Here is a 23,943-nt window from a genome sequence, read left to right on the forward strand (position 1 = left end):
ACTCACAGCCCCCATAAACCATGTAGCCATCATGGGTAGAAAAGGGTCATACTTTTTAGATGATTCCTTTAGTCCTTTTTAGCACAGACTAGTGGATCCACTTAGTAGTTCAGGTTCTATACCCTCGGCAAGGTATAGGACAGCCCTAGCATTGTGAGGCAAAATGATGTATCATCACAATAACTCTTACGTGATGGTTGTCGGTTAAGAGAAACTCCCACAGAAGTAATGGTATTCTTATATACACAGTTTATTTGTATTTTTACATACATTTCAAAGTTATATGTATATTTGCATACACACAAAGTTGACATCATGTTTTTAAACAACTTTTCTTTATATTGCACTTGTTTTAAACTGCTTTATATTGAAATGAGTTCAGTTATGTTGAGTTGAGTTGAGCCAGGTAAGTTATTCAGTTCCCTTCAAGCTTAAGTTATGTTTAGCATTCCAACTCACATACTCGTACATTCAATGTACTAATGCCAGTTGGCCTGCATCTTCTTATGATGCAAACGCAGGTAACCAGGATCAGCATCCAGCGCCTCGTTGATCCAGTTGAGCACTCAGAGTCAGTTGGTGAGCCTCCTAGCTTTCTGGAGGATCCTTTTTATTGTTTTCAAGTATTTTAGTTCATTAGGATGTCGTGGGTCTTGTCCCGACGTCCATCTCAGTTTTTTAGAGGCTTCATAGACAGAGTTAGTGAAGTTAGTTCATGAGTCTTTACTTTCCCTTTTCAGTTAAGTTGAGACTTGAGTTGCCACTTTGGCAGTGAATGTTATTTATTACATTCTAAGTTATTTATTGAGCAGTTAAGTTATTCGTTTAAAGTATATTTATCTTTCTTCCGCTGAGTAGTAAGCCATGCCAAGGGTTCACTTAGGGCCAACAATGGTTCTCGAGTGCCAGTCCCACCCAAGGTGTAGTCTCGGGGAGTGACACTTTTAGTTGATCTCTATCTCTTTCAGCATCTTTTAGCAACACTTTCAAGTGATTCATCTGCTCTTCGACTTCTTTTAAAGAAAGTCATTAGCAGATCTCTATTTTCTTCGGATTCCCGTAGCTTTTTTAATAATTCAAATTTGGCAACGCCTTGTAAATTTGATGGGCTACTCATTGATGATTCATTTTTAAGCCACCTAAAAAATGAGCATATGCCAATTGCACAATTAAAGAATTATCGACCTGGATTTATATCGGTGTGTGACGTCCTCAACGTAGCTGGATTACCACAATGACAATTGTAAGACTTTTTTGCTTTGGATGTTTGAGATGCTTGAGACATCGTAAAAATGGAGGTGTTTATGAGGGATTGCCTTTCTTTTATGCAAAAAAAATGACCAGATGTTGCCGTTGAAAAAGTGAAATTTGAACTTTTGTTACCGTTGTAAAATTTGTACATCTAAATATTTACTGGTTATCAAAATATATAGACCCTTTATACAATCGATATATCTCTATGTGCATGGTTCATGTATGACCACTAAGATTTACACTCTGACACTATTAAGGTATATTCAGGTTTATATTTATTTTAAAACATTGTCGATACTTCACCTACTAGAATCTGACACTTATCTGTAGACCAAAACTAGTAGAAATTAGAAAAGACAACAATTAATTAATAATAAATTATATTTTTTAAATTTATCCAATTAAATGAGTTTAAACAAGTCATATGATCATATAAGAGTTCACAAAATTGGGTATGATAATTAGAGATGTATGAGGAAGAGTTGTGGTTATACAATCAACATCCTTAGAGCAATGTTTGAGAAAGCATAAGTATGTTGTAAGGATGTAACTCGTTATGTATGGTTATACAATCAACATCCTTAGAACATAAACATGTGATCATGTATGAGTCTACATAAATTGGGGTGGCAATCAACAATGTGTGGTTAAACAAGTGGCATTCTCACAACATACTTATGTTTTCTCAAACACTACTCTAAGGATGTTGATTGTATAACCACAACTCTTCCTCATACATCTCTAATCACCACACCCAATTTATGTGGACTCTTACATAATCATATGACTTGTTTAAACTCATTTAATTGGATAAATTTCAAAAATATAATTTACTATTAATTAATTGTTGTCTTTTCTAAATTCTACTAGTTTTGGTCTACATATAAGTGTCAGATTCTAGTAGGTGAAATATTGACATTGCTTTAAAATAGATATAAACTCGAATATACCTTAATAATGTCAGAGTGTAGATCTCATTGGTCATACATACACCACGCACATAGAGATGTATTGATTGTATAAAGGGTCTATATATTTTGATAACCAATAAATATTTAGATATACAAATTTTACAACGGTAACAAAAGTTCAAATTCCAACATTTTCAACTGTAACATCTGGTTATTTTGACAATTTTTTAAAGGTTTGTTAGGTAAAGTGTATATGCAAATAATGCTTGTATTAGTTATAGTTGGATTAGTTATACTTAGATTATTTCTTAAGCATTGTTTGATTTGTTGCATTAAAAATAGTCACAATTTTAGTACAATTTTTTTTTAAATTTTTTTTAGAGCATTTCCTTCTTTAATCATATTCTAATTCATGCATTAAATCATTGCATTACGAATACCATGAATTTTCATAAATTAATAATTTTCATATATTAACAATACATAGCTTAATACACAATGAGTGGACTTGATAATAAACATTAATAGACAGTCTACAAAATGTATGTCATCTTTTGATTGATCTATATTATACCATGAGTAATTACGATAATAGCTAACATTAAGTTGACCAAAATGTTGGCAGCAAAAAAAAAAAAAACAGTAGCAAAAACAAATTCAATCAACAAATTCAACCAAGCTTAATTAAGATTTGTTGTTGTTCACACATGTGGTTCTCTTGTGTCCGGTTCTCTTGCAAATTGAGCATTTGCTCCTTCTCTTGTTTTTGAAATTCTCACCGACACCTTTGACACGTTTCCTTCGTTTTCTTCCAAACTTGGTATCGACAAGAGGAGGAAGAATCTTCACATTAAGCAATTCTTTTGGCACACACCATTCTGACTTGAGAGGGACAACATTAATAGAATCTAAGTATGCAAGGAGGTACGATTCAACTTTATACAAAGGCGAAGAGTACTCATAAATGCTCATACCATACTCATTGTCATGCTTCGATCGCAAAGTGGCCATTGTGTGAGCACAAGGTATCTTGATCAAGTCATATTCCCTACAAGAACATGATTTTCCAGTAGGTCCACATAGGTAGTAACACCTGCACCGAACATGGTAAATTGATTGCCGTTCCCGATTACGTTCTCCATATTTTCTTTCTTGCAATTTTTTCGGCAGAAGGCATCATTTGATTTCCCCTTGATTTAAGGATATATACATGTCTCTCCCTGGACAATTCTCCAAACCTCTTAGCAATCGAATTAATTATTGAAGCCACGAGATACTCCCTTTCATCTATCAATATAACATTGAGTGACTCGGTGATATTTGTGGTCATCACATCATATCTATTGCCAGGAAAACGTGCCCTACTCCACTTCTCAAAACCAATATCATACTCAAAGACGACGGCTATCGCGGGAAATTTGTTCTTGAATTCTACAAAATGATTGTCAAACTCCTCCAAAGAATAAGCATTTGCCGCATTGTCGTAAAGATAAAGGTAATCTCCACAATGATGATTTACGCAGAGATTTTCACCGAGGTGCCTCATACAATATCCGTGGTGAGCATGATTGTAAACTTTCACAATGTCATTGGCGATGCTCTTGTGTCTATCGGAGATAAAGCACAAATCTGGTTCATCGACCACAATCTCCTTCAATTTCTCAAAGAAGAATGTCCAAGCTGATGCATTATTTCTTTGTCCACGACACAAAAAACAATTGGATAAACATGATTTTCCGTATCTTATGCAACAACTCTCAACAACACGCCCTCGTATTTACCATGTAAACAAGTGTCATCAACCACAATTACCTTTCTCATGTAGGCAAATCCCTTAATGTAAGCAACCAAGGCCAAGAAATAATACATGAACCTATGACTATCCTTGTTTACCATGATACAATAGCTAGAACCAATATTAAGTGTCTCAAACATGTAGGAAAAAGCCGGTAAGCATGAATATCCATTCTCCGCTGTCCCTCAGACCATTTCCTTGGCAACCACACCTCTCTTACAACATTTCGAATAGCTTGGCTACTGTTGGCATGTTTGACGCCACAACTATGCTCGCCAATGTACTTGTAGATACGAAATCTATCCGAACACTCATATTTCCTCGCTCGCAACATCCATGCACAGTTTTGAGATACACATTTCACCTTTAAATATTTAGTACAACTCCTCAAAGTAGCAAAATCAAAAGACTTCTTTGCTGTCGCTTCGGCTAATAACAATTGCAACTCATTCTTATTACTAAAAGTTTGATTTATGCATAAATTAGTTTCATCGGAGAAGGAATGGTTGAATTGTGATCTCAATTCCTGTTCTCCATGCATTTTTTCACAACATTCGCGTTCGGGATCTTCCGCATCTACTGGCTAATTTTCCACATTAGTTGAATCGTCATGTATATTCATTGAATGATCACCTAAACTCTCATTTGAATGATCACCCAAGCTCTCATTTGAATGATCACCCAATCTTTCATTTCCAATAGAATCATTGTCGTCGTTAACTGAATTTGTTGGTTCAATAGGAGGCCTCACATTGAAATGTATCCTCAATGTAGGACTAGAGCCATCAATACCAATATCTAACATGTACAAGCTAATGTGCCAGTCATTTTTTATGAATGTGAGATGTATTTTTCCCCTCCCATTCATTTGATAGCTAATCACCAAGTCATTTGGCTCGCAAGTTAACTCACCGGCCTCAATTACGCTTGCAATCATATCGTCATATGAACCATTGCGACGCAACGCAATAGGCATTGCCGTCTTACTAAAAGATTTCCAATTCCATCTTTTGGGAGTCTCCTCCCATACTCCCATATAATCTCCACCACCAACAACAAATTCAGCTACTGCCATTATAGACTACAAATATAGATACTAGATTACAATTTCAGTCTTTAACGATCTATGAGGTAAGAAATCTGTACAAAAACGTGACTGGATGAGATCAGGGTACAAAATTCTGCTCCTGCAATGGCGAAACGTTTATTTAATGCTTTTAAACTAAACAAATGTATCTACTAATGAGTTATCAAGTGATTATGGAAGATTTCTCAAATTTCTTAAATGACGGAAAAATCATTTTGAAGCTTGGTTTTTGAAAGAAAATGAAGTAAAAATGAAAATGGAGTAGGAGATGATGATGAGTTTACCTTGAAAATGGATATTTTTGCCCAAAAACTCGCCGAAATCGATAGTTTCGACAGAAGCAAAAACGACCTGCTCTTCTTTCCCATTTGGTTTTTTCTTTTTTCTAATATAATTTTTAACAAATGCAAATAAATATATATTATTCCAAATTAGTTGGAAAAGAAGGGGGGACCAAAGTGGAGATATGGAACCTTAGGGAGGTCTTTTGTATGTGTCAATTAGGGCACATGGATGATATTATTAATAGTGGGTATACCAAAAATTATGCAAGACTTGTGACTTAATGTCACATTAAGTCATTAGAGTGGCTATTTTGCCAACTCTCCCAAGTTTGTGGTCGCAACATTTGAGATGCGGTCTCATATATATGATGGACTTTCAACTACCTTCTTTTTTTGTGTTTTTTCTTCAAAAATTCATAAAAAGAACCCCAAAAGTATAAGGAGCGAGTGCAAAATAACATCAAAATCTCATGACTTATCATATATTCATATATTTACTTAAAATAATATTGGAGATGATAAAAAAAAAGGTACAAAATATACGTACAAAAAAAACTTTCACTTGTATCAATAGTGAAGATTGTAAAAAAAAAAAAAAGGTACAAAATTTTTATAAAAAGAAAAAAAATTATCTACTTTTTTTTTTAGAAGAATTATTTTAGAACTTTGAATTAAACTATTTCATATTAATAAATAAAGTTTTTACAACAATATCTAAGGTAGTGTATTGTATACAGAAAGCTAACTTATTATTAACTAGAACCTATTCTTACTTTTATAAATAATTATGTTATTATTTGAAGTTATATATTTTATGTATTTTACCAATATACTACAATAAGACCAAGTAGTATCTAAGAATAAAAATGACAATTCTAAATTATTATATTATGTGTTTACATACATATATTACTTCACATAAAAAAAACATGATCATCAAACATTAGATAAGTGTGGTATCTCTCTGCTTCAAGAACTACAAAAATAGAGCCTCACCATCAGATATCATTGTTGTGTAACAAAGAAAAACAATAGAGATTGATATGAAGAAGATAGAACAAATCTTTAGGGATTGTTTTAAGGAAGAAGGTGGAAACAAAACAGATTCTTAACCAAAAAAATAAATTAGTAACTGCCAATTGAAAGAGATAAAAATTGGGTGGGAACTTAAATACAGAATAAATTATTATTTTTTAAATAAATTTGTAAAAATTTGTTTATTAAAAGGGATTAACCGATATTATTTTTGATTTTACCACAACGATGAAAGAATCAAATACCTGGTTGTTGTCGTCACTGCAGGGCTAGTAAGAAGAAGATTGGCGGCGTTTCACAACTTGATCTCGATTCCCGTTGATAAAAGGAGATACATAATGATCGGAGATTTCATTTCTGAAGAGAAAGTGGCTTGAGTCGCAATTGTAGGATTAGGTTTGGGTTCCTCATGAATTAATGGATTGAGAGGACAGGCTAGGTTTGGGTTCCGCTAGGAGTAGTGAGGGAGATTGGCTTCTCATCATTTCATCTAAGTTAATCAGAGATTTCATCTCCCCAATAGCTAGTGGGTTGATAGGATAGAGGCTACTGCGGTGTGAGTTTTAGGTGGTTTAGACCGACTTAAATGAGAAAAGGCCCAAAATTTTGTATAATAGATACATGTGATAATTTGTATTTATATAGAGATATGTTGTAACACCTCGATCTTAGAAACAGCTAAATCATGCGTTTTCAAATTTCAAATTCATCCATGAAATTGAGTATATTGAGTTCTTTGAGATTTGTGCTTTATTCTTTGATAATGGGGTTTTGTTGAGTTTTAAGGTGAGGATCTTGCCAATGAAGGTTGTTCTTGAGGGATTTTCGAGTGGATTTTGGTTTACTTGTGTTGGGTTAATTAATCTAAGGGAGTTTGGAAGAAACCAATCTATTCTATGCGAGTTAGGGCCAAAAATCGAAGAAGAAAATTAGTCGGATTTCTGGGTTTGGGCTGGTGCGGCGCGCCCCTATAGCGCTAGGGGTCCTGGCACAACGCGCCAGCAGTGTGCCCAATCAGAGCCAGTAAATGGGGGCCTGTTCCGAAGTGCAGCAGTGCACCCAATCAGACACCCAATAAATGGGGTCTTGGCGCGATGTGCCATCAATGCGCCCAATTAGACCCCCAGTAAATGGATGCATGGCGCGACATGCTAGCCATGCGCTTGGAGCATCAGACTACTTTCTTTCTCTGTTCTCGTTCTGTACTTACGTCGAGTTTTTAGTCTTTTCTTAATTCGAACTATCTAAATCTTCATAAATCATCGAGAGATCCTTCATATATCCTAATCATGTCTCTTAATTTCACTTTTCAAATTAAAGTAAAGATTAAGAGTAAGAATTCGAGAAAGTCTTTGAGAAGTTTTTTTCAATCTTTTTAAACTTGAATAAAGACTAAAGTAAATGAGTATGAGGATGAGGAGCGTTGAATTCATTTTTTTCAAAATGAATATAAGGGAACTAAGTATTTCCAAGAGTAAATGTTTTACATTTAAAATGAGAGGAAACTTTTATTCCAAATGAGTTCATAAGGGGTTATTTGGTACTATCTCTTTTAAGAGAACCTTTTGAGTAATAATATCAAAGTTTGAGGATGAGAAAGTGTTTTTAAACATATGAACATGAGTTATATTATTGGGAGTAGTATTGAGCACTGATGTGGGGACGAGTCCAGACAACTTAAAGTCCTCATAAACAATGTATGCCAACATAGGTAAATGGTTATACTTTTTAGATGATTCCTTATTACTTTTAAGCATATCTTAGTGAATCCACTTAGTTGAGGATGTCTTATATTCCGACAAGGTATTGGATAGTTCTGGCAGCATGGGGGAGACGTTGTATCATCATATAGCTCATAGTGATGGTTATAGATTAGAGAATCTTCCAAATAAGAGCAAACGAGTTATTATTCTATTTTTAAATACATTGAGTTATTATCCACTGGTTTAAACGCTTTCTTTATACTACATTTTTATTGTTGCTTTTATATTGAATTTGAGTTGAGTATTTTTTAGTTGAGTTGAGTTGTGATGAGATGAGTATGTTCTTCCTTTTTATCAGTTCAAGCTTATGTTTGTCCTTTAGAGTTCCCCTTGCATGCTCGTACATTCCATGTACTGACGCCATTGGCTTGCATTTTTCATGATGCAGATACAGATAATCAGGGTCATCAACTGGCTCTCTGTTGATACCACTTGCAGTTCCAGAGTTGCTTTGGTGAGCCTTCTTGCTTCGGAGAGTTCCACATTTACTTTCAGTCTTGTTAGGATATCGTGGATCTTGTCCCGACTTCCATCATAGTTGTTATAGGATTCAAGATAGACAGTAGTGTTTTGAGGAGTCTTGTTCATTTCCACTGTTAAATGCTTAAGACTTGAGTTGCCTCTTTTGGCCAGTTGAATGTTTCTCTAAATATTCTTAGATAATTACTTTGAGATATTTGAGTTAAATCTTTGCATTTGAGTTCCTATATTGTTGAGTAAGTCTTCCGCTGAGTATTGAGTCACGCCAAGGTTCAGTTGGGAACCAACAATGGTTCTCGAATGCCGGCCATATCCAGTGTGTAGGCTCGGAGCGTGACATATGTATTGAAAATACCTCTAAACTTAGTGTGAATTATTACTTTAGTCCCTCAACTATTGTCAGCTTTAAAAACACCCCTCTACTTGATTAAGTAATTTAAAAACATTCATGGTATGCCATATGTCATCCACCTATGCGTATATGTGGAATTTTCTGTTGAGTGTACACACATATATAGTAAAAAAAAAAACATTCAAATAATTAAATGCTAAAATTTAGTACAAAAGATTTTTTTGAATTTTTTTTCTTACATCACCTCATCCCCTACCCAGGTACCCCAAACCCACCACCCACCCTCACCCACTCACCCCTCAAAAAAATTTAAAAGTTTTTTTCAAACACCACCAAGTATCCCGACTCCCGACTTAAAAAAATTACTTTTAAAATCAAATATATTTTTTTCTTATCTCACTCCTCTCCCCGTCAAGAAAAAAGTTTAAAAGATTTTTTTTGGGTGGGTGGGTAGTGAGGTGTGAGGCTAGGGGTTCTGGATAGAGGATGAAGTAGTGTGATAAGGGAAACAAAATCTTTTATCTTCTTAAATTGCTAAATTCTAAACATTTAATTATTTAAATGTTCTTTAAAAAAATTTCTATTACATATATCTACGTGTACGCCACGTCAGCAGAAAATTCTACATATATGCACACGTGACATAAGAGAAGTGTTTTTAAATTCACTTAATCAAGTAGAAGGATGTTTTAAGGTTGTCAATAGTTGGAGGACTAAAGTAATAATTCACGCCAAATTTAGGGGTGTTTTCAATATTTATCTCATTTATATACATATACAAGTGACTAAAGTTGAACTTCTATATGTAGTGTATTATTATGAATACTAGATATATGAGCCAGTGCCAACACCAGGCCCAATATGTGTTATTCTAGTGTCCTAATTTATGTGATATCGATAAAATTTGGAGAGCCAGCCAAATTTTTATAATTGTTAATTATTGTTACTTATAGTATTTTCATAATTTTAAATAATATATTACTTCCTTTGTCTCAATTTATGTGACACATATAAACTTTGGAGAGTTAATCAAGTTTTATATGACTTTCAAATATTTTAAATTGTTTTATAGTATTTTATGTAATTTTTAGAAAAGCTTTTTATATTTATTACTCAATCAATTTGAGAAATAATACATTAAAATCAATACTTTATTTATTACTTCTCAAATAATATGGCAAGTTAATACTCTATTTGTCCAACAATACTTGTCCACTATTGATTTTGTACATTTCTTAAGAACCTATAAATGGAAGGATAATTTTACTATATCATCCTTTGAATATAATAAATATAATGTCTTGAAAAAAATAATTGAGAAATGACTATAATTAATGATAAGGATAAATTAGAAACTAAGTGTAAAATTTTTCATTAATTTCATAACGTGGACAAATATTGTTGGACATAAAAAAAATAGTATAATTGACCGACGGAGGAAGTACAAAATAGCTAAAAATTAGAGGATAAAGTACTATGATGATGTCACATATATAAATTGATAATGGATACGCGTAACTCATCTCTTTAAAATAATTGCAAAAAGTAGCACGTGGGAGTACATGTTCAAAGTAGGGCTTGTATTTTCTATTTTATAAAATATTTTGTGAAGAGAAATAAAAAGGCTCCTTAGTGAGAGTGTGAAAATAAAATATAATTGGGCCCACCTTTCTCTATTCAAATAAGTCTGTTGAAGGATAAAAAAAAAGAAATAAATAAGAGATAGCTTGGTCTTAAAGGAGAAACAGTGCAAGTTCATAAGCAGTTCAGTACCATTGATAGAAACAACATAATTTTTGAAATTTCAAAATTACCCTTGCTAGAAGCAGGCATGTCATATATATATAAATATATATAATTTTGGAAGTGTAACATTTGTAGTACTTGTACTTTTATAGTACAATGTCTTTTAAAAAAAGAGAAGATACTATTCTTTTAATTTGATCAAAAGTAATGTGTATTTTACTTTAATATTTAATAACAAAATTTCTTCATTTTTTTTATTGAAGGATGATTTTTGGTTCTAAAATATTAGAAAGCAAAGTGAAGGAATGAGTGCAACTTTCTTTTTAGGGCTTTCTAAAAAGTTAATGAAGAGTTGCAACTTCTCAAAGTTGTGACACTTGTTTAAAGGTTAGAATGCAAATTTAATATTGTTTTTTAAGAAAATAAGTTTGAGAAATGATCATACCATTTTTTTTTAAAAAAAAAATTCTCTAATACCATATATAACTAGTACTTTTCATAAAATAATTTTTTTTTGGAGATAAGTGTCAAAAACATACCTAAACTATGCATTTTCTTGAGTTCATACCTAAACTATTGAGAGTATGAGTTTCATCATAAACTATCACTTCTTAGTTTGAGAAACACACCTAGTGATATGTGTAATACACTCTCTCTCCCTTTTTAGCAAAAACTTTGACACATGACATTCCATATGGATAAAAAGTTCCATTTTGACAAAAATAAATAAATAAACTAATAATATTAATTTAAAACTAGAGATTAAAGTATTACTGTCCCCAAAAACTTTTTTTTTTATAAATAAAATTTAAATTATTTTTCTTATCTCACTCCACTAANCCCCCCCCCCCCCCCCGAACAATCCCCCATCCTTTTATAAACTAATTTTATACAATTTATATTATTTTATTTTTTAAAATTTAAAATTCTACCCCAATATAACCCCCTGCTTCAAATTTATTTATTTTCTTACATTTTCTCATTTTGTGTTAGGTATATACATATGTTTTTATGAATTTTTTCTACTTGTGTACCAAATATAACATAAAGAAAATTTTATTTTAAAAAAAATCTTGCGGCAGCAAGTAAACAATACTTTCGTAAAAAGATATGTATATATCAAACACAAAATGAGAAAAATTGGAAGTGGAGGATTAGGTGGAGTGGGAAAAAATATTTTTTTTAAAAAATAAAATAATAGCTAAATTATAATTTGAAGGGGGTGGGGGGAGATGAAAGACTTTGAGTTGTCTGAACTCGTCCCCATATCGGTGCTCAATACTACTCCCAATAATATAACTCATCCTCATACTTTGAGATTATTACTCAAAAGGTTCTCTTAAAAGAGATTATGCTCAAAACTCCTCATGAAGTCATTTGAAAATCAAGGTTTCCTCTCGTGTTATATGTAAAAGTATATACTCTTGGGAACACTTAGTTCCCTTAATCAGTTTGAAAAATGAAACTCGATTCTACTCATCCTCGTACTCATTTACTCAAGTCTTTAATCAAATTATAAACAATTGTAAAAGACTTCTCAAAATGCCGAATTATGGACGTTAACGACTCAATTCAAGGATTTCAATAACCATATATAGAACTCAATACTCGAAACTCAATAACTCCAGAATTCAAGGACTCAATGATGCTACTCATCTCAAGAATGCTCGACTCATGGGGTTCATGCAGAATTATGAGCATGAACGACTCAACTTTAGGACCTCCATGAATAACATATAGTAATTCCATATTTAGGAATATAGTTTAAAAAAGAATTAGAAACTCAATACTCAAGAACTCTGAACTCTGACTCGAAGATGCTATTCCCATCAAGAACACTCAATTCATAGAGTTCATGCGGAATTATGGACATGAACGACTCGACTCAAGGGTCTAAATGACAATATAGAACTGGGTACAACTTTTCTCATTCTCATGCTTACTTCCTCAAAACTTAGCTCAAAGCTATAGTTAATTTCAAAGGAATTCTTAGCTTGACTTAAGGACTTTCTCAAAAGGGGACTCAAAGGTTTTTCTCAAAATGACTCAAAGAACTCCCTCGAACTTTATCTTAACTCTATCTTGAATTAGAAATATGAATTCAAGAATTGTGATTTGGATATATATAATTTCTCATTGATTAGATGTAATTTTGATAGTTAAAATCAGGAAGAGAGAAAAAATACTTTTTGAAAGAACGACTACGAAACAAAGAACAGAGGAGGAAGGGACTTGACATCCCTAGCCCAGCTGTGGCGCGCTGTGCCAGCCCTCAAATTCTTTAGGCTGGTTTGGGGCACACTGTGTCACGCCCCGAGCCTACACCCTGGGTGGGACTAGCACTCAAAGATTATTGCTAGCCTCAAGCGAACCCTTGACATGACTTACTTAACTCAACAGAATACTTAAACATAAGAAAATATAATTCATGCATACTTAAGAAATAATAGTTTAGCCAAAATGGCAACTCAGTCTTTAAACACATCTGAATGATAATGTAAAGACAACTGAACTACTATCTGTCTATGAAGTCTCTAAACAACTGGGATGGATGTTGGGACAAACCCCACAACATCCTAATGAACTAAACTAGAAAGCGAATAAAAGGGGTCCTCCGGAATACAAGGAGGCTCACCAACAGACTCTGAATGCTCAAGCTAGATTAACGAGGCGCTGGATGTTGATCCTGGTTACCTGCGTCTGTATCATATGACGATGCAGGCCAACTGACATCAGTACATTGAATGTACGAGTATGCGAGTTGGAATTCTAAACAACAACTTAAGCTTGAAAATAGTAAGAAGGAACACTTACCTTGGCTCTGTACAACTCATGATTAACTGAACTCAATATAAAGCAATAACACATGCAATATATATATATAAAACTTGTAATACAGTGTAAACAACTTGATTCGTTAAAGATAAAGCAATAACAAACTCAACTTTACTTATATAAAAAAGTAATATAACTTTTGTGGGAGATTCTCTAACCAACAACCACCACTATGAGCCTAAGTGGTGATATATCGTCTTGCCCACGCTGCCAGAACTGTCCTATACTTTGCTATCATATAGAACACTTAACTTAGTGGATCCACTAGTCTATGCTAAAAGCATCTTAAGGAGTCATCTAAAAAGTATGATCCTTTACTACCCATGATGGCCACATAGTTTATGGAGACTTGAGTTAATATGAACTCGCATCCCCATATCGGTGCTCAATACTACTCCCAAAATATACTTAGCTCATATGTTTGTAAAAAAACAAAATTTTTTCTTTGAATTGAGATAATTACTCAAAACTTAGCTTAAAAACTCTCTTGGAATCGATGTTTTCTTTTCTTGCTCAAATGTGAAAACATTTATAAACTCTTTGGGAATACTTAGTTTCCTTATAGCTTTTTGAGAAAATGGACTCAACTCTTTACTCTTTGCTTAACTTGAAACTTGAGCTTTAAAACGAAGTTAAAACGTTTGTTAAAGACTCTTGAAAACTTTAAGAAACTTTGCTTTGACTTGCTTCTTAACTTCTAGACTTGACTTTTAACTTCTTTGACTTTGATCTTAACTTATCCTTGAATTGGATTGTGGATTCAAGTTTCATGATCTCATGTTTATGGATGATTTTATGATATTTAAATGTACCTTAGAGTGTTAGAAACAACTAGGAAACATAGGTACATCACTTAGGAACTAGTACGAAAAGGTGGGGGAAGAATGGGGAGAACTGACGTCCCTAGCGCTCAGAGAGGTGCGGGGAGCCAGCCCTCAAACTTCAGAGGAATTGCTGGGGCGCGCTGGCTGGCGCGTCGCCCTAGAGGGTGAACTTCATAGCCCCTTTTGCGGCGCGCTGGCTGGCGCGACGCCCCACCCCCTTCCCCAGGTTTTTGACGATTTTTCTTCTCCGCTTTTCATCTCTAAACCCTCCTAACTTCCATGGTTCTTTCCCCAAACACTTAGGATCATTTGTAACCTCAATACCCAATAGATTTAACTCGAAAAACAACCCAGAAACACGAATCAAATCAACACTAGGCATTCAACAATCTACCAACAAGAATTCAACAATGTTCTTCAAGAACTTCACTTTCTTAACATTCAAACAACTCCAAATTTTCTGAATTGAAACAAGTTTGACGTGTGGGTGAACTAACCCAACACTATGTGATCTCACATACCTTAATAGGGATCACCCCCGACGAATTCCACTCCAAACACTCGCAGTTCTTGGCGAAATCTTGGCTTTTCTCCCTTTCTTTCTTCTTTTCTCTTTTCTCCAAGCCCTAAGCGTGAATTTAATTTTTCTAATCTGACAAAAATAAGTTTTTACCCCAATAAATCCATAAAAACGAATTAGGAAAAAAATTAGAGAAAAGACTACTTTGCCCTTCCTTAATTCCGGATTGGGACTTTCCTCAATCCAACAACCCAACTTCTTAAAGGCATATCTCACTCATATAATGTTGAAATTGTGCAAACTTGGCGGCGTTGGAAAGATATCTCCAAGGGCTTTCCAACCATATCAAGAGCTGCTCCTAACTCATCCTGAGCTAGGATTTATGGCCATTTTCAAATGGCCAAAACTCACTTTCTTAACTTAGACAAAAAATTTCAGATTTCCTTATTCTTTCCAAAAATCAATATTTTCATATTTTAAACTCTTTATAGTCATTTCTACATGCGAGATGTTACACACTGCAGGCGCAGGGTGCCAGCCCCTCAGGCGCAACAAGAGCGCTCCGCCCCAGCCAAATTCCAGGATATCCCGATGAATTTTTCTTCTCAATTTTTTATCCTAATTCACCTAGAATCAATCGATTTCTTCCAAACTTCCTTAGATTTATTAACTCAACACAAGTGCATGAAAACTACTCAAAATCCCTCAAGAATTACACTCATTCGCAAGATCCTCACCTCAAGAACTCAGCAAACATCCATACTCTTTTAGAATACAATTGATATAATATTGTATTTTTCCCTCATTTAGGCATATTGAGAGTCTGACTTTGAAATAAAAGAGGAGAAGACGAATAAGGGAGGTCTCCGCCATCTCTTGCTTAATACAAATCTCTCAACTATAGTTGATACAAAATACAGTTGCCAGAATATAATTGATACAGCTTCTTTTGCAATCTGAAACTTGTATTGGACCGGAGATACAAAGAGAAGGAGAGGGGAGAGTCGAAGGAGATAGAAATTTGCTATAAAATCCTAAATATTGCTATGAATTGTAATTCTTTTATACTATAGTTCTGTATAGTGAATACATGTCACATGTTTGTCTTATTATGTAATTTCAAAAATGACTTTAGTTTGGGCATGATTAGAAAATCTATAATTATAGTTTGCTTAGTTACGATTCATACTTACATATTAGGAGGAAAGTGGTGAAGGATAATGGGAGAGGGAAGAGAGACGTGAGATATTTGAGAGGGAGAGAGAATGAATGGATATGTATTATATTTGTTGTATGAGGTTATGTCATGAATACAATTGATTTTTACCAACAGATATAATTGATTTGTATTACGAATATAATTGTATCAAGTGCATTAAAAAATACAATTTGTATCAACAAATACAATTGTATCAACGAATAAAATTTATATAACCGTCAGGTGTATATGTTCCCTGTGTATTCACTATGTATCAATTGTATCAACGAATATAATCATCAACTGTATTTTTCCTTATGTATTCACTATATATTAATGTATTTGAGTGTATAATGGCTATAGATTTTGTGTCAATGTATTCAATTTTATCTTATCCTTGTTATACATTTGTATCATGTTTTGTATACTCTTTAATACAGTTGATACAATATTATATTTCTCCCTCGTTCAGATGTACAAAGAGTCTGAGTATGAAAAGGAAAAAGAGAGATCTCTACCATCTCTCGCTTGATACAAATCTCCCACTTATATTTGATAGAATACAATTGACAGAATACAAATATAAAATACAGTTGATAGAAACTATAGTTGTGTATGGTAAATACATATCACATGTCTTACTATGTTGCAACACTCATCCAGACACAGTTAAAATTACCCTATGTTCCTGTCTATAAAGGCATGACTAAGATTATATATGATTGATATAAATAGAAATAATGTTACTTGAAGATATATATAGTTTAAGATTTAAGGAGGTAAACTTCCAAAACTCTATGATTGATCAATTTGATACTCTCATCAAGATAAAGGAATAGAGTTCTGCAGTAACAATTCCAATGATGATTACAGTAACAACTTGCACTAGAGAACAAGAAATTGAGATATTATTTAATTCTTGAAACTCTTCTATAAAGCTTAACATTGTAAAAGTTGTATTCACGTAACTAAATCTCATTGAAGTGGAGCTTCTATTCTCCCAATTCTCTATATTTCTTAGCTTTCTACTCTTTCTAGTCATTGCTATTAAGCTAATGAGGGAATCCAAGAGAGGAAAAGGGCCAAATTTACCCCCTGGTCCACGAAAACTTCCTCTTATCGGGAACTTGCATCAGTTAATGGGATCACTCCCTCATCATACTTTGAGAGACATGGCTAATGAATACGGACCGATTATGCACCTAAGATTTGGTGAAGGTCCTACTGTTATTGTGAAAGATGCTATGAAAACACATGATCTTGTTTTTGCAGATAGGCCGAAAATTCTTGTTGCAGATATAATTGGATACAATAGTACTCAGATTACATTTTATCCTTATGGTGATCATTGGAGGCAGCTTAGAAAAATATGTGTTGCAGAGCTACTTAATGTCAAACGCGTACAGTCATTTAAGTCGATAAGACAAGAGGAAGTGGAGGATCTCATCAAGACGATTTCCTCGAACCTTTCTGGTACTACCATCAATCTAAGTCAGATGATATTTACTTTGACAAACAACATAATTGCCAGGGCAGCATTTGGTAGGAAACTCGAGAATCAAGATGAATTTATCGCTACCTTGAGGAAAATAGTTGATCTGGCAGGTGGATTTGACTTGCCAGGCACATTCCCTTAACTCAAATTTCTCCATCCTCTAAGTGGTGCAAAGGCTGCAATGGAGAAAATACATCACCAAATCGACAAGATTTTAGAAAGCGTTCTCCAAGAGCATAAAGCTGCAAGGAAACTCATGTTAACAATCGATTGTAAGGACAAGATGCACAAGGAAGATCTTGTAGATGTACTATTGAGAGTTCAAGAAAGTGGTGACCTTGAAGTTCCTATCACAACTGACACAATCAAAGCTGTCATTTTGGTATGTTTTTACAGAATCTCACTTTTACTTTAATGTTTTAGAAAGCTTACGACTTGATTTTAACTTCTATATACAGATAGTGAAAAAGAACTATTTACGCGATCAACTCAGCTGAGATATAATTATAGGTATCCGATGAAGAATAACTGCTACAAGACTCAGCACATCTATTTCTAATTCATTCATTTACAAGCTATACAAAGGTTAAACTTCATTTTAGTTATTCTGTTTCAAGGTATTGCAGGCTGAACAATTTGAACTTCCTTTTAGATATTCCCTTATTGTTCCAATCAGTGGAATGCTAAGTTAGAGAGACGTTTAAGGAGCGATAAAGTGTAGCTTAGACAAATAATGTCATTATTAATTAATTAAGGACATTAACAGGCCCTTCTTAAGTATTAACTATAATTGCATTCTCAGGAAACATTTATTGCGGGGACTGACACATCATCGACAGCCTTAGAGTGGGCAATGGCAGAACTGATGAAGAATCCACAGGTAATGGAGCAGGCGCAGGCCGAAAATGCTGAATGCTTTGAACCAGAAAGACATTGGAATTCGACACTCGATTTCAAAGGGAATAACTTTGAGTTCATACCATTTGGTGCTAGAAGGAGAGCATGTCCAGGAATTTTGTTTGGAATTTCAAATCTTGAACTTCCACTTGCTCAGCTTTTGTTTCATTTTGACTGGAAACTACCAAATGGAATTGAACCAAGCAACCTTGACATGACAGAGGCTTTTGGTGAAACAGTAAGGAAGAAAACCAACTTGCATGTAATTGGAATTCCTTATGGGAATACGAGTGAACGTAAATGATAGAATGTGTGCGTCCACTTGTCAGTCAATGGACCAGGTCCCTTGACTCATTACAAGCAGTAATAAAGAACAAGTACAGAAGTAAACAAGACACAAGCAGTTTACGTGGAAACCTCCTTGCTCAAGGGAGTAAAACCACGACCTGTCACACAGGATTTTCAACTTCACTAATCTTCTTAAGCAAAAGTGAACCACAGTTACAACCAACGTGAGAAGAAGTTATTAATCTCACAACCAAGTAATAACTCTATTACTTGAAGAGCCTAAGCAGATGTCATTCTGCCCACTAAGCTATCACCACTAGACAACTTAGACTTCAACTAAGCAACACGTAGGTTGCCTACTAAACCACCACTCTCCGGATGACTTAGACTTTGACTAAGCAGCACACAATGCTGCCCACTAAATTTGTTAACCTTAACTGATTTAGACTTTTAGAAACCGAACACAATATCTGAATCCTTTATAGATTAGGAACAGATTTACAATGTACGTGCAGAAGAAATAATCCTAAGACACCTAAGCTTGCAGCTCTATCAGGTCCCTGTTGTTCTTGAGGATGATTCTTCACTTGAGTGTCAGCCTTTGCAAGAGTTCTTGAGTGTTTTCAAGTTGCAAAAACTGAGGTTATGACTATTGGACATAATCTTTATAAAGAATAGTCACAACCTTCGAGGCCATGCCATTGGCCGAGATTTCTACCACTTCTGCCACAGTTGGAGACTGTGCACCAACCAATTGTACTTTTTCCAGCCTGACAGTTGTGTGTATATGTGCACAAGGGATCAAACCCCTTCACAAGGTCCCTGGGTTTGTCAAATCATCAAAACTACAAATAACAGTAAAAAACAATTTGAGTCGTTTTCTAGGAAAAGAAGGAACCACTATAATAACTAGTACGTGCATTTTATTTATTTCGATCTTTTCTTTGTAATATCACTACTTTATGATCCTTTGTTGGACTCAGGGGCTTATCTCATTTGGGAAATTTTATTAATAATGTATTGTTTCTCCCTAATATTCTTTGCCAAATGCCTCTAGTTTCTGTTAATTTTTAGTGGATCATATATTCAAATTGATCTAATTAGTATCTATGGTTACACACATATATAACGCTACTATTATGTAGAGGATATATTTTAAATTCTTCATATGATTTCATAAAAATGAGAGGATATATATTACCCCAAATTTTACTCAATGTTGTTAGATGAGAGTGATAGAAAGAAAACACCGCGCTTGTTACTTCTCAACTTCTTCTGGTCAGTTGAACTAGCAATTCATGAATGTTGCTAGGTTGGACGAGCCAAGAAGTCAAAGTAAGGTTTCATATTGATAACTTTTGAAAGCCAGTCTCAAGTTTCGATTCTTCATTTTTTTTTCAGTCAAGCCAAATGGGCTCATAACTAGTTAGAAAAATGACGTATAGTCCTCTTTTTAAATTATTTTTTTTAACGAAAATACCAAGTTTGAACTAACTTAACTACCGAGAATGGATTAAATTACAATGTTGTAACAAAGAGAAAGATTCAAAGAAGGTCCTTATTTCACTCAAATTCAAGAGAATGAGAGGTAAATTGTACCTCCTAATATTTTGATCTCCCAATCACGTGTCCGAAAATTATCGGTTGATATAGAAGAATTCAACTAATTATTTCCCATTGGAAAAGTTAATGAATCTCTCTATTACACAAGCTTTTCTTTGTTGTTTGTTTAATCTCAATAACCAAAAAAATTGGGCAGAAGAGCATTTCTTGTTGAATTTTTTCTTCCCTCTGCCATTTCTAACTCTGTTTTAAAAAAGTTATTGAGATTGAATTTCAAACAAAAGCAAAGAAGACAATAAAAAAAATATTAAAAAATGTCATTCACAGGAACATTGGATAAATGCAAAGCTTGTGATAAGACTGTTTACTTTGTTGATTTGTTGTCTGCTGATGGAATAACTTATCATAAATCTTGCTTCAAATGCACACATTGCAAAGGAACTCTTGTGGTTGGTGCATCTTCTTTTATCTTTTCTTTTAAAATAAGTAATTATCACGACATGGACAGTGAGAATTCATTATAATAGGCAGTAGGTTACTTGAAATTGAGGCATGGTTATTGTTGTTGTTGCAATATGCCACACCTACTTTTCAAGAAATTGACTAAAAGAAGTTTGTCCTTTTTATCTCAAAACACCACTAAAAGTTAGCAAGATATCGCTCCTCTTCACATCAAATCAACAACAACAAATTCCACGCCTCAATTTCAGGCAAGTAATTGCCGGAATTAATTATATGAATCTTTACTATCTATGTCATTCCATTTAAGCATGTCACATATGAGTAGTTTTATATTGGGGGTCAATATACCTCAATCCTCCTCGATTATTCAGGCTTTCGCTAGAGAATTTAAATTGTTGTTCAATAGATCATGAGATGATCAACAATTTTTTTTGTACTTCTTTTTTATATTATGATCATGGGATAATAATATGACATTTAATATAATGTGATGTAGATGAGCAACTACTCCTCCATGGATGGAGTCCTCTATTGCAAGACACATTTTGAACAACTTTTTAAGGAATGTGGAAACTTTAGCAAGAACTTTCAGACTTGTGAGACATTCTTTTCATATAATTTACATAATACATACCAATTAATTTTTTAAATTCATTTTTACTAATTATTTTTGTCCTTTTAATTAACATTTCAGCACCAAAGCCTGACAAGGAAAATGCATTGGTACGTTATGCTATTAATTAAGTACATTTTCATCAAGTTTTATTATAAAATGAAATTTGAAATTTTGAAAAATTATATTTTATGTTTCCTTAAACCATCCTAATAGTCTGTAAAATTTTGTGTAGGCAAGAACTCCAAGCAAACTCTCTGCCATGTTTTCTGGAACCCAAGACAAATGTGCAGCCTGCACCAAAACTGTCTATCCACTTGAAAAGGTTAGATTCATTATTTATTTTTATTTTTTTAAAAAAATAAGCCCCTTCACTAGTTACCATGTGTTTGGTATGACGGAAATCATTCTCTATAAAGACGTTTTTTTGTTGTTTTATTGGTGAGTGAAGAATGTTTTTATGAAACTTTTGTGTAATTAAGATTAATAAAAATGTCTAAGTGTTAGTTTGAACAGATAGTATAAAGTTAAAAGTTAAATAATTGTTGGAAAAATGATTCTTTCTACAAATAAGGGCAAAGACAGTGATAGATTCAGAATTTGAATTTCATGGGTTGTGAATTTTTAGGATAGTAACCACAAGTACTAGTAATTGGATTAATTTTGAATTTTATTTTTGTATATATAGTTAGTTGATTTTTAAGCTACATACATAAGAATAGGACAAAAGTTATTGAGTCCTTTTAAGCCCATATTATAAAGCTTGCATTTAATGTACTCACTAAGGGAAGTCATTTTCACCATTTTGATGAAAACTATTTTCCTTCGAAAATATGTTTTGGTAACTAAACACTAGAAAATGTCCTCCTGATAAAAAATGACTTTCGTCGTACCAAACAACAACGGTGATTATAAGAGGGGGGGGGGGGGGGGGGGNGGGGGGGGGGAGGAATATATAGTGATTGATAAGATGGATGTTGAAACTTATGTTATAGGTGACAATGGAGGGAGAATCATTCCACAAGTCATGTTTCAAATGTGCTCATGGAGGGTGTCCACTTACACATGCAACATATGCATCACTTGATGGAATCCTCTATTGCAAACATCATTTTGCACAACTTTTCATGGAGAAAGGCACTTATCAACATGTTCTTGAAGCTGCAAATAATAAGAAGAATGCTGATCAAGCAGCAGCTAATGAAGTAGTTGAAGATGAGGATACAAAAACAGATGAGCAACCAGAAAAGGAACCTCATCAGGAAGAGTCACAAGAATAACCCTAAGATATTGGATTATTAATGAATTTTTATTATAATTAAAAATAATCCAAATTTGTTTGTATGTTTCTGATCAGTAAATAAAGCTTTTCCTTTTCTTTTTGTGATCAATAGATAAACCCTCTTATTGTAATCAAATTACTTTCCTGGATTTTTTATTCTTCACTTTACCTTTCTTTTAATTTTGAGCTTGTAAACATGTTAAGAAGATATGCACTCTATAAATTTGATCATGTTAGATAATAGCAATTTCAACTTATGTGTATGCATCCTCTATTTATAGCGCAAATTTCTTTGAGTTTAACTTTTATATATCGATAATACAAAAAATCGATTACACTACAAAAAAAAATGGTAGATAAAGAGTGTAAAAGGATGGTTGTAACGAAAAGGCAAGTAAAAAAAAATTATGTGCAAGTTGGGAGAGTAAAGTATGCATAAACTCTTGAATGAAGAGGGGGCAACAATATTGTACGGGGGATTTGGAACACTTAGAGAGATGTCACAATGATTGTTACCGTAGGCGTATAAAAGTTGAGGAGGTTAAAGGTGCTATTTGTAGGTTGCAAAGGGGTAGAGTCATAGAGACTAGGAAAGACGTAATTCCAATGGATTTTTGGAAAAGCTTAGGTGGGGCATACATAGAGTGGTTGACTGAGTTGTTTAATATTATTTTTAAGACAACAAAGTTGCTTGAAGAATAATAGATGGAGTACGATGATTCCATTGTACAAGAACAAGGGTGACCTTCAAAATTGCAACAACTATACGCGTATCAAGTTGCTAAGCCACATTATGAAGGTATGAGAGAGAGTGGTATAGATGATGGAGAAATTTGGATTTATACTAGGACGCTCTACTACATAGGTCATTCATCTCGTAAGGAGATTAGTGGAGCAATATAGGGAGAGGAAGAGAGACTTACATATGGTATTCATTGACCTAGAATTGGTTTATGACAAAGTCCCCAAAGGGGTTTTATGGAAGTGTTTGGAGGCTATAGGTATACATGTGGCTTACGCTAGATCGATTAAATACATGTACGATGGAGTCAAGACTCGATTAAAGATAGTGGGAGGAGACTCAAACCACTTTTCGTGTTGATAGAGTTATCACTTCTATTTGTCTTGATCATGGATGTACTAACGCGAAAAATTCAAGGTGAGGTTCCATGGTGTATGTTATTTGCGGATGACATAGTTTTGATTGACGAAATTCGTGACGAAGTTAATACTAAGTTGGAGATTTGGAGATAGACTAT

The 23,943-nt window shown here is 33.8% G+C and overlaps 1 protein-coding gene and 1 pseudogene across 1 annotated transcript; both read left to right on the forward strand.

The window, feature by feature from the left end:
* The first annotated feature begins 7,444 nt into the window (after positions 1-7,444).
* On the forward strand, positions 7,445-18,780 carry LOC125863644 (desmethyl-deoxy-podophyllotoxin synthase-like; annotated as a pseudogene).
* Positions 18,781-20,469: 1,689 nt separating this feature from the next.
* On the forward strand, positions 20,470-22,847 carry LOC125864471 (LIM domain-containing protein PLIM2b-like). Its single transcript, XM_049544487.1, has 5 exons — positions 20,470-20,776; positions 21,286-21,385; positions 21,484-21,512; positions 21,638-21,727; positions 22,398-22,847. Exons 1-5 carry the CDS (start codon positions 20,642-20,644, stop codon positions 22,680-22,682), a joined length of 639 nt encoding a protein of 212 aa, XP_049400444.1. The 5' UTR covers positions 20,470-20,641; the 3' UTR covers positions 22,683-22,847.
* Positions 22,848-23,943: the final 1,096 nt, after the last annotated feature.

This window comes from Solanum stenotomum, chromosome 5, assembly GCF_019186545.1.
Source record: "Solanum stenotomum isolate F172 chromosome 5, ASM1918654v1, whole genome shotgun sequence".
NCBI lineage: Eukaryota > Viridiplantae > Streptophyta > Magnoliopsida > Solanales > Solanaceae > Solanum > Solanum stenotomum.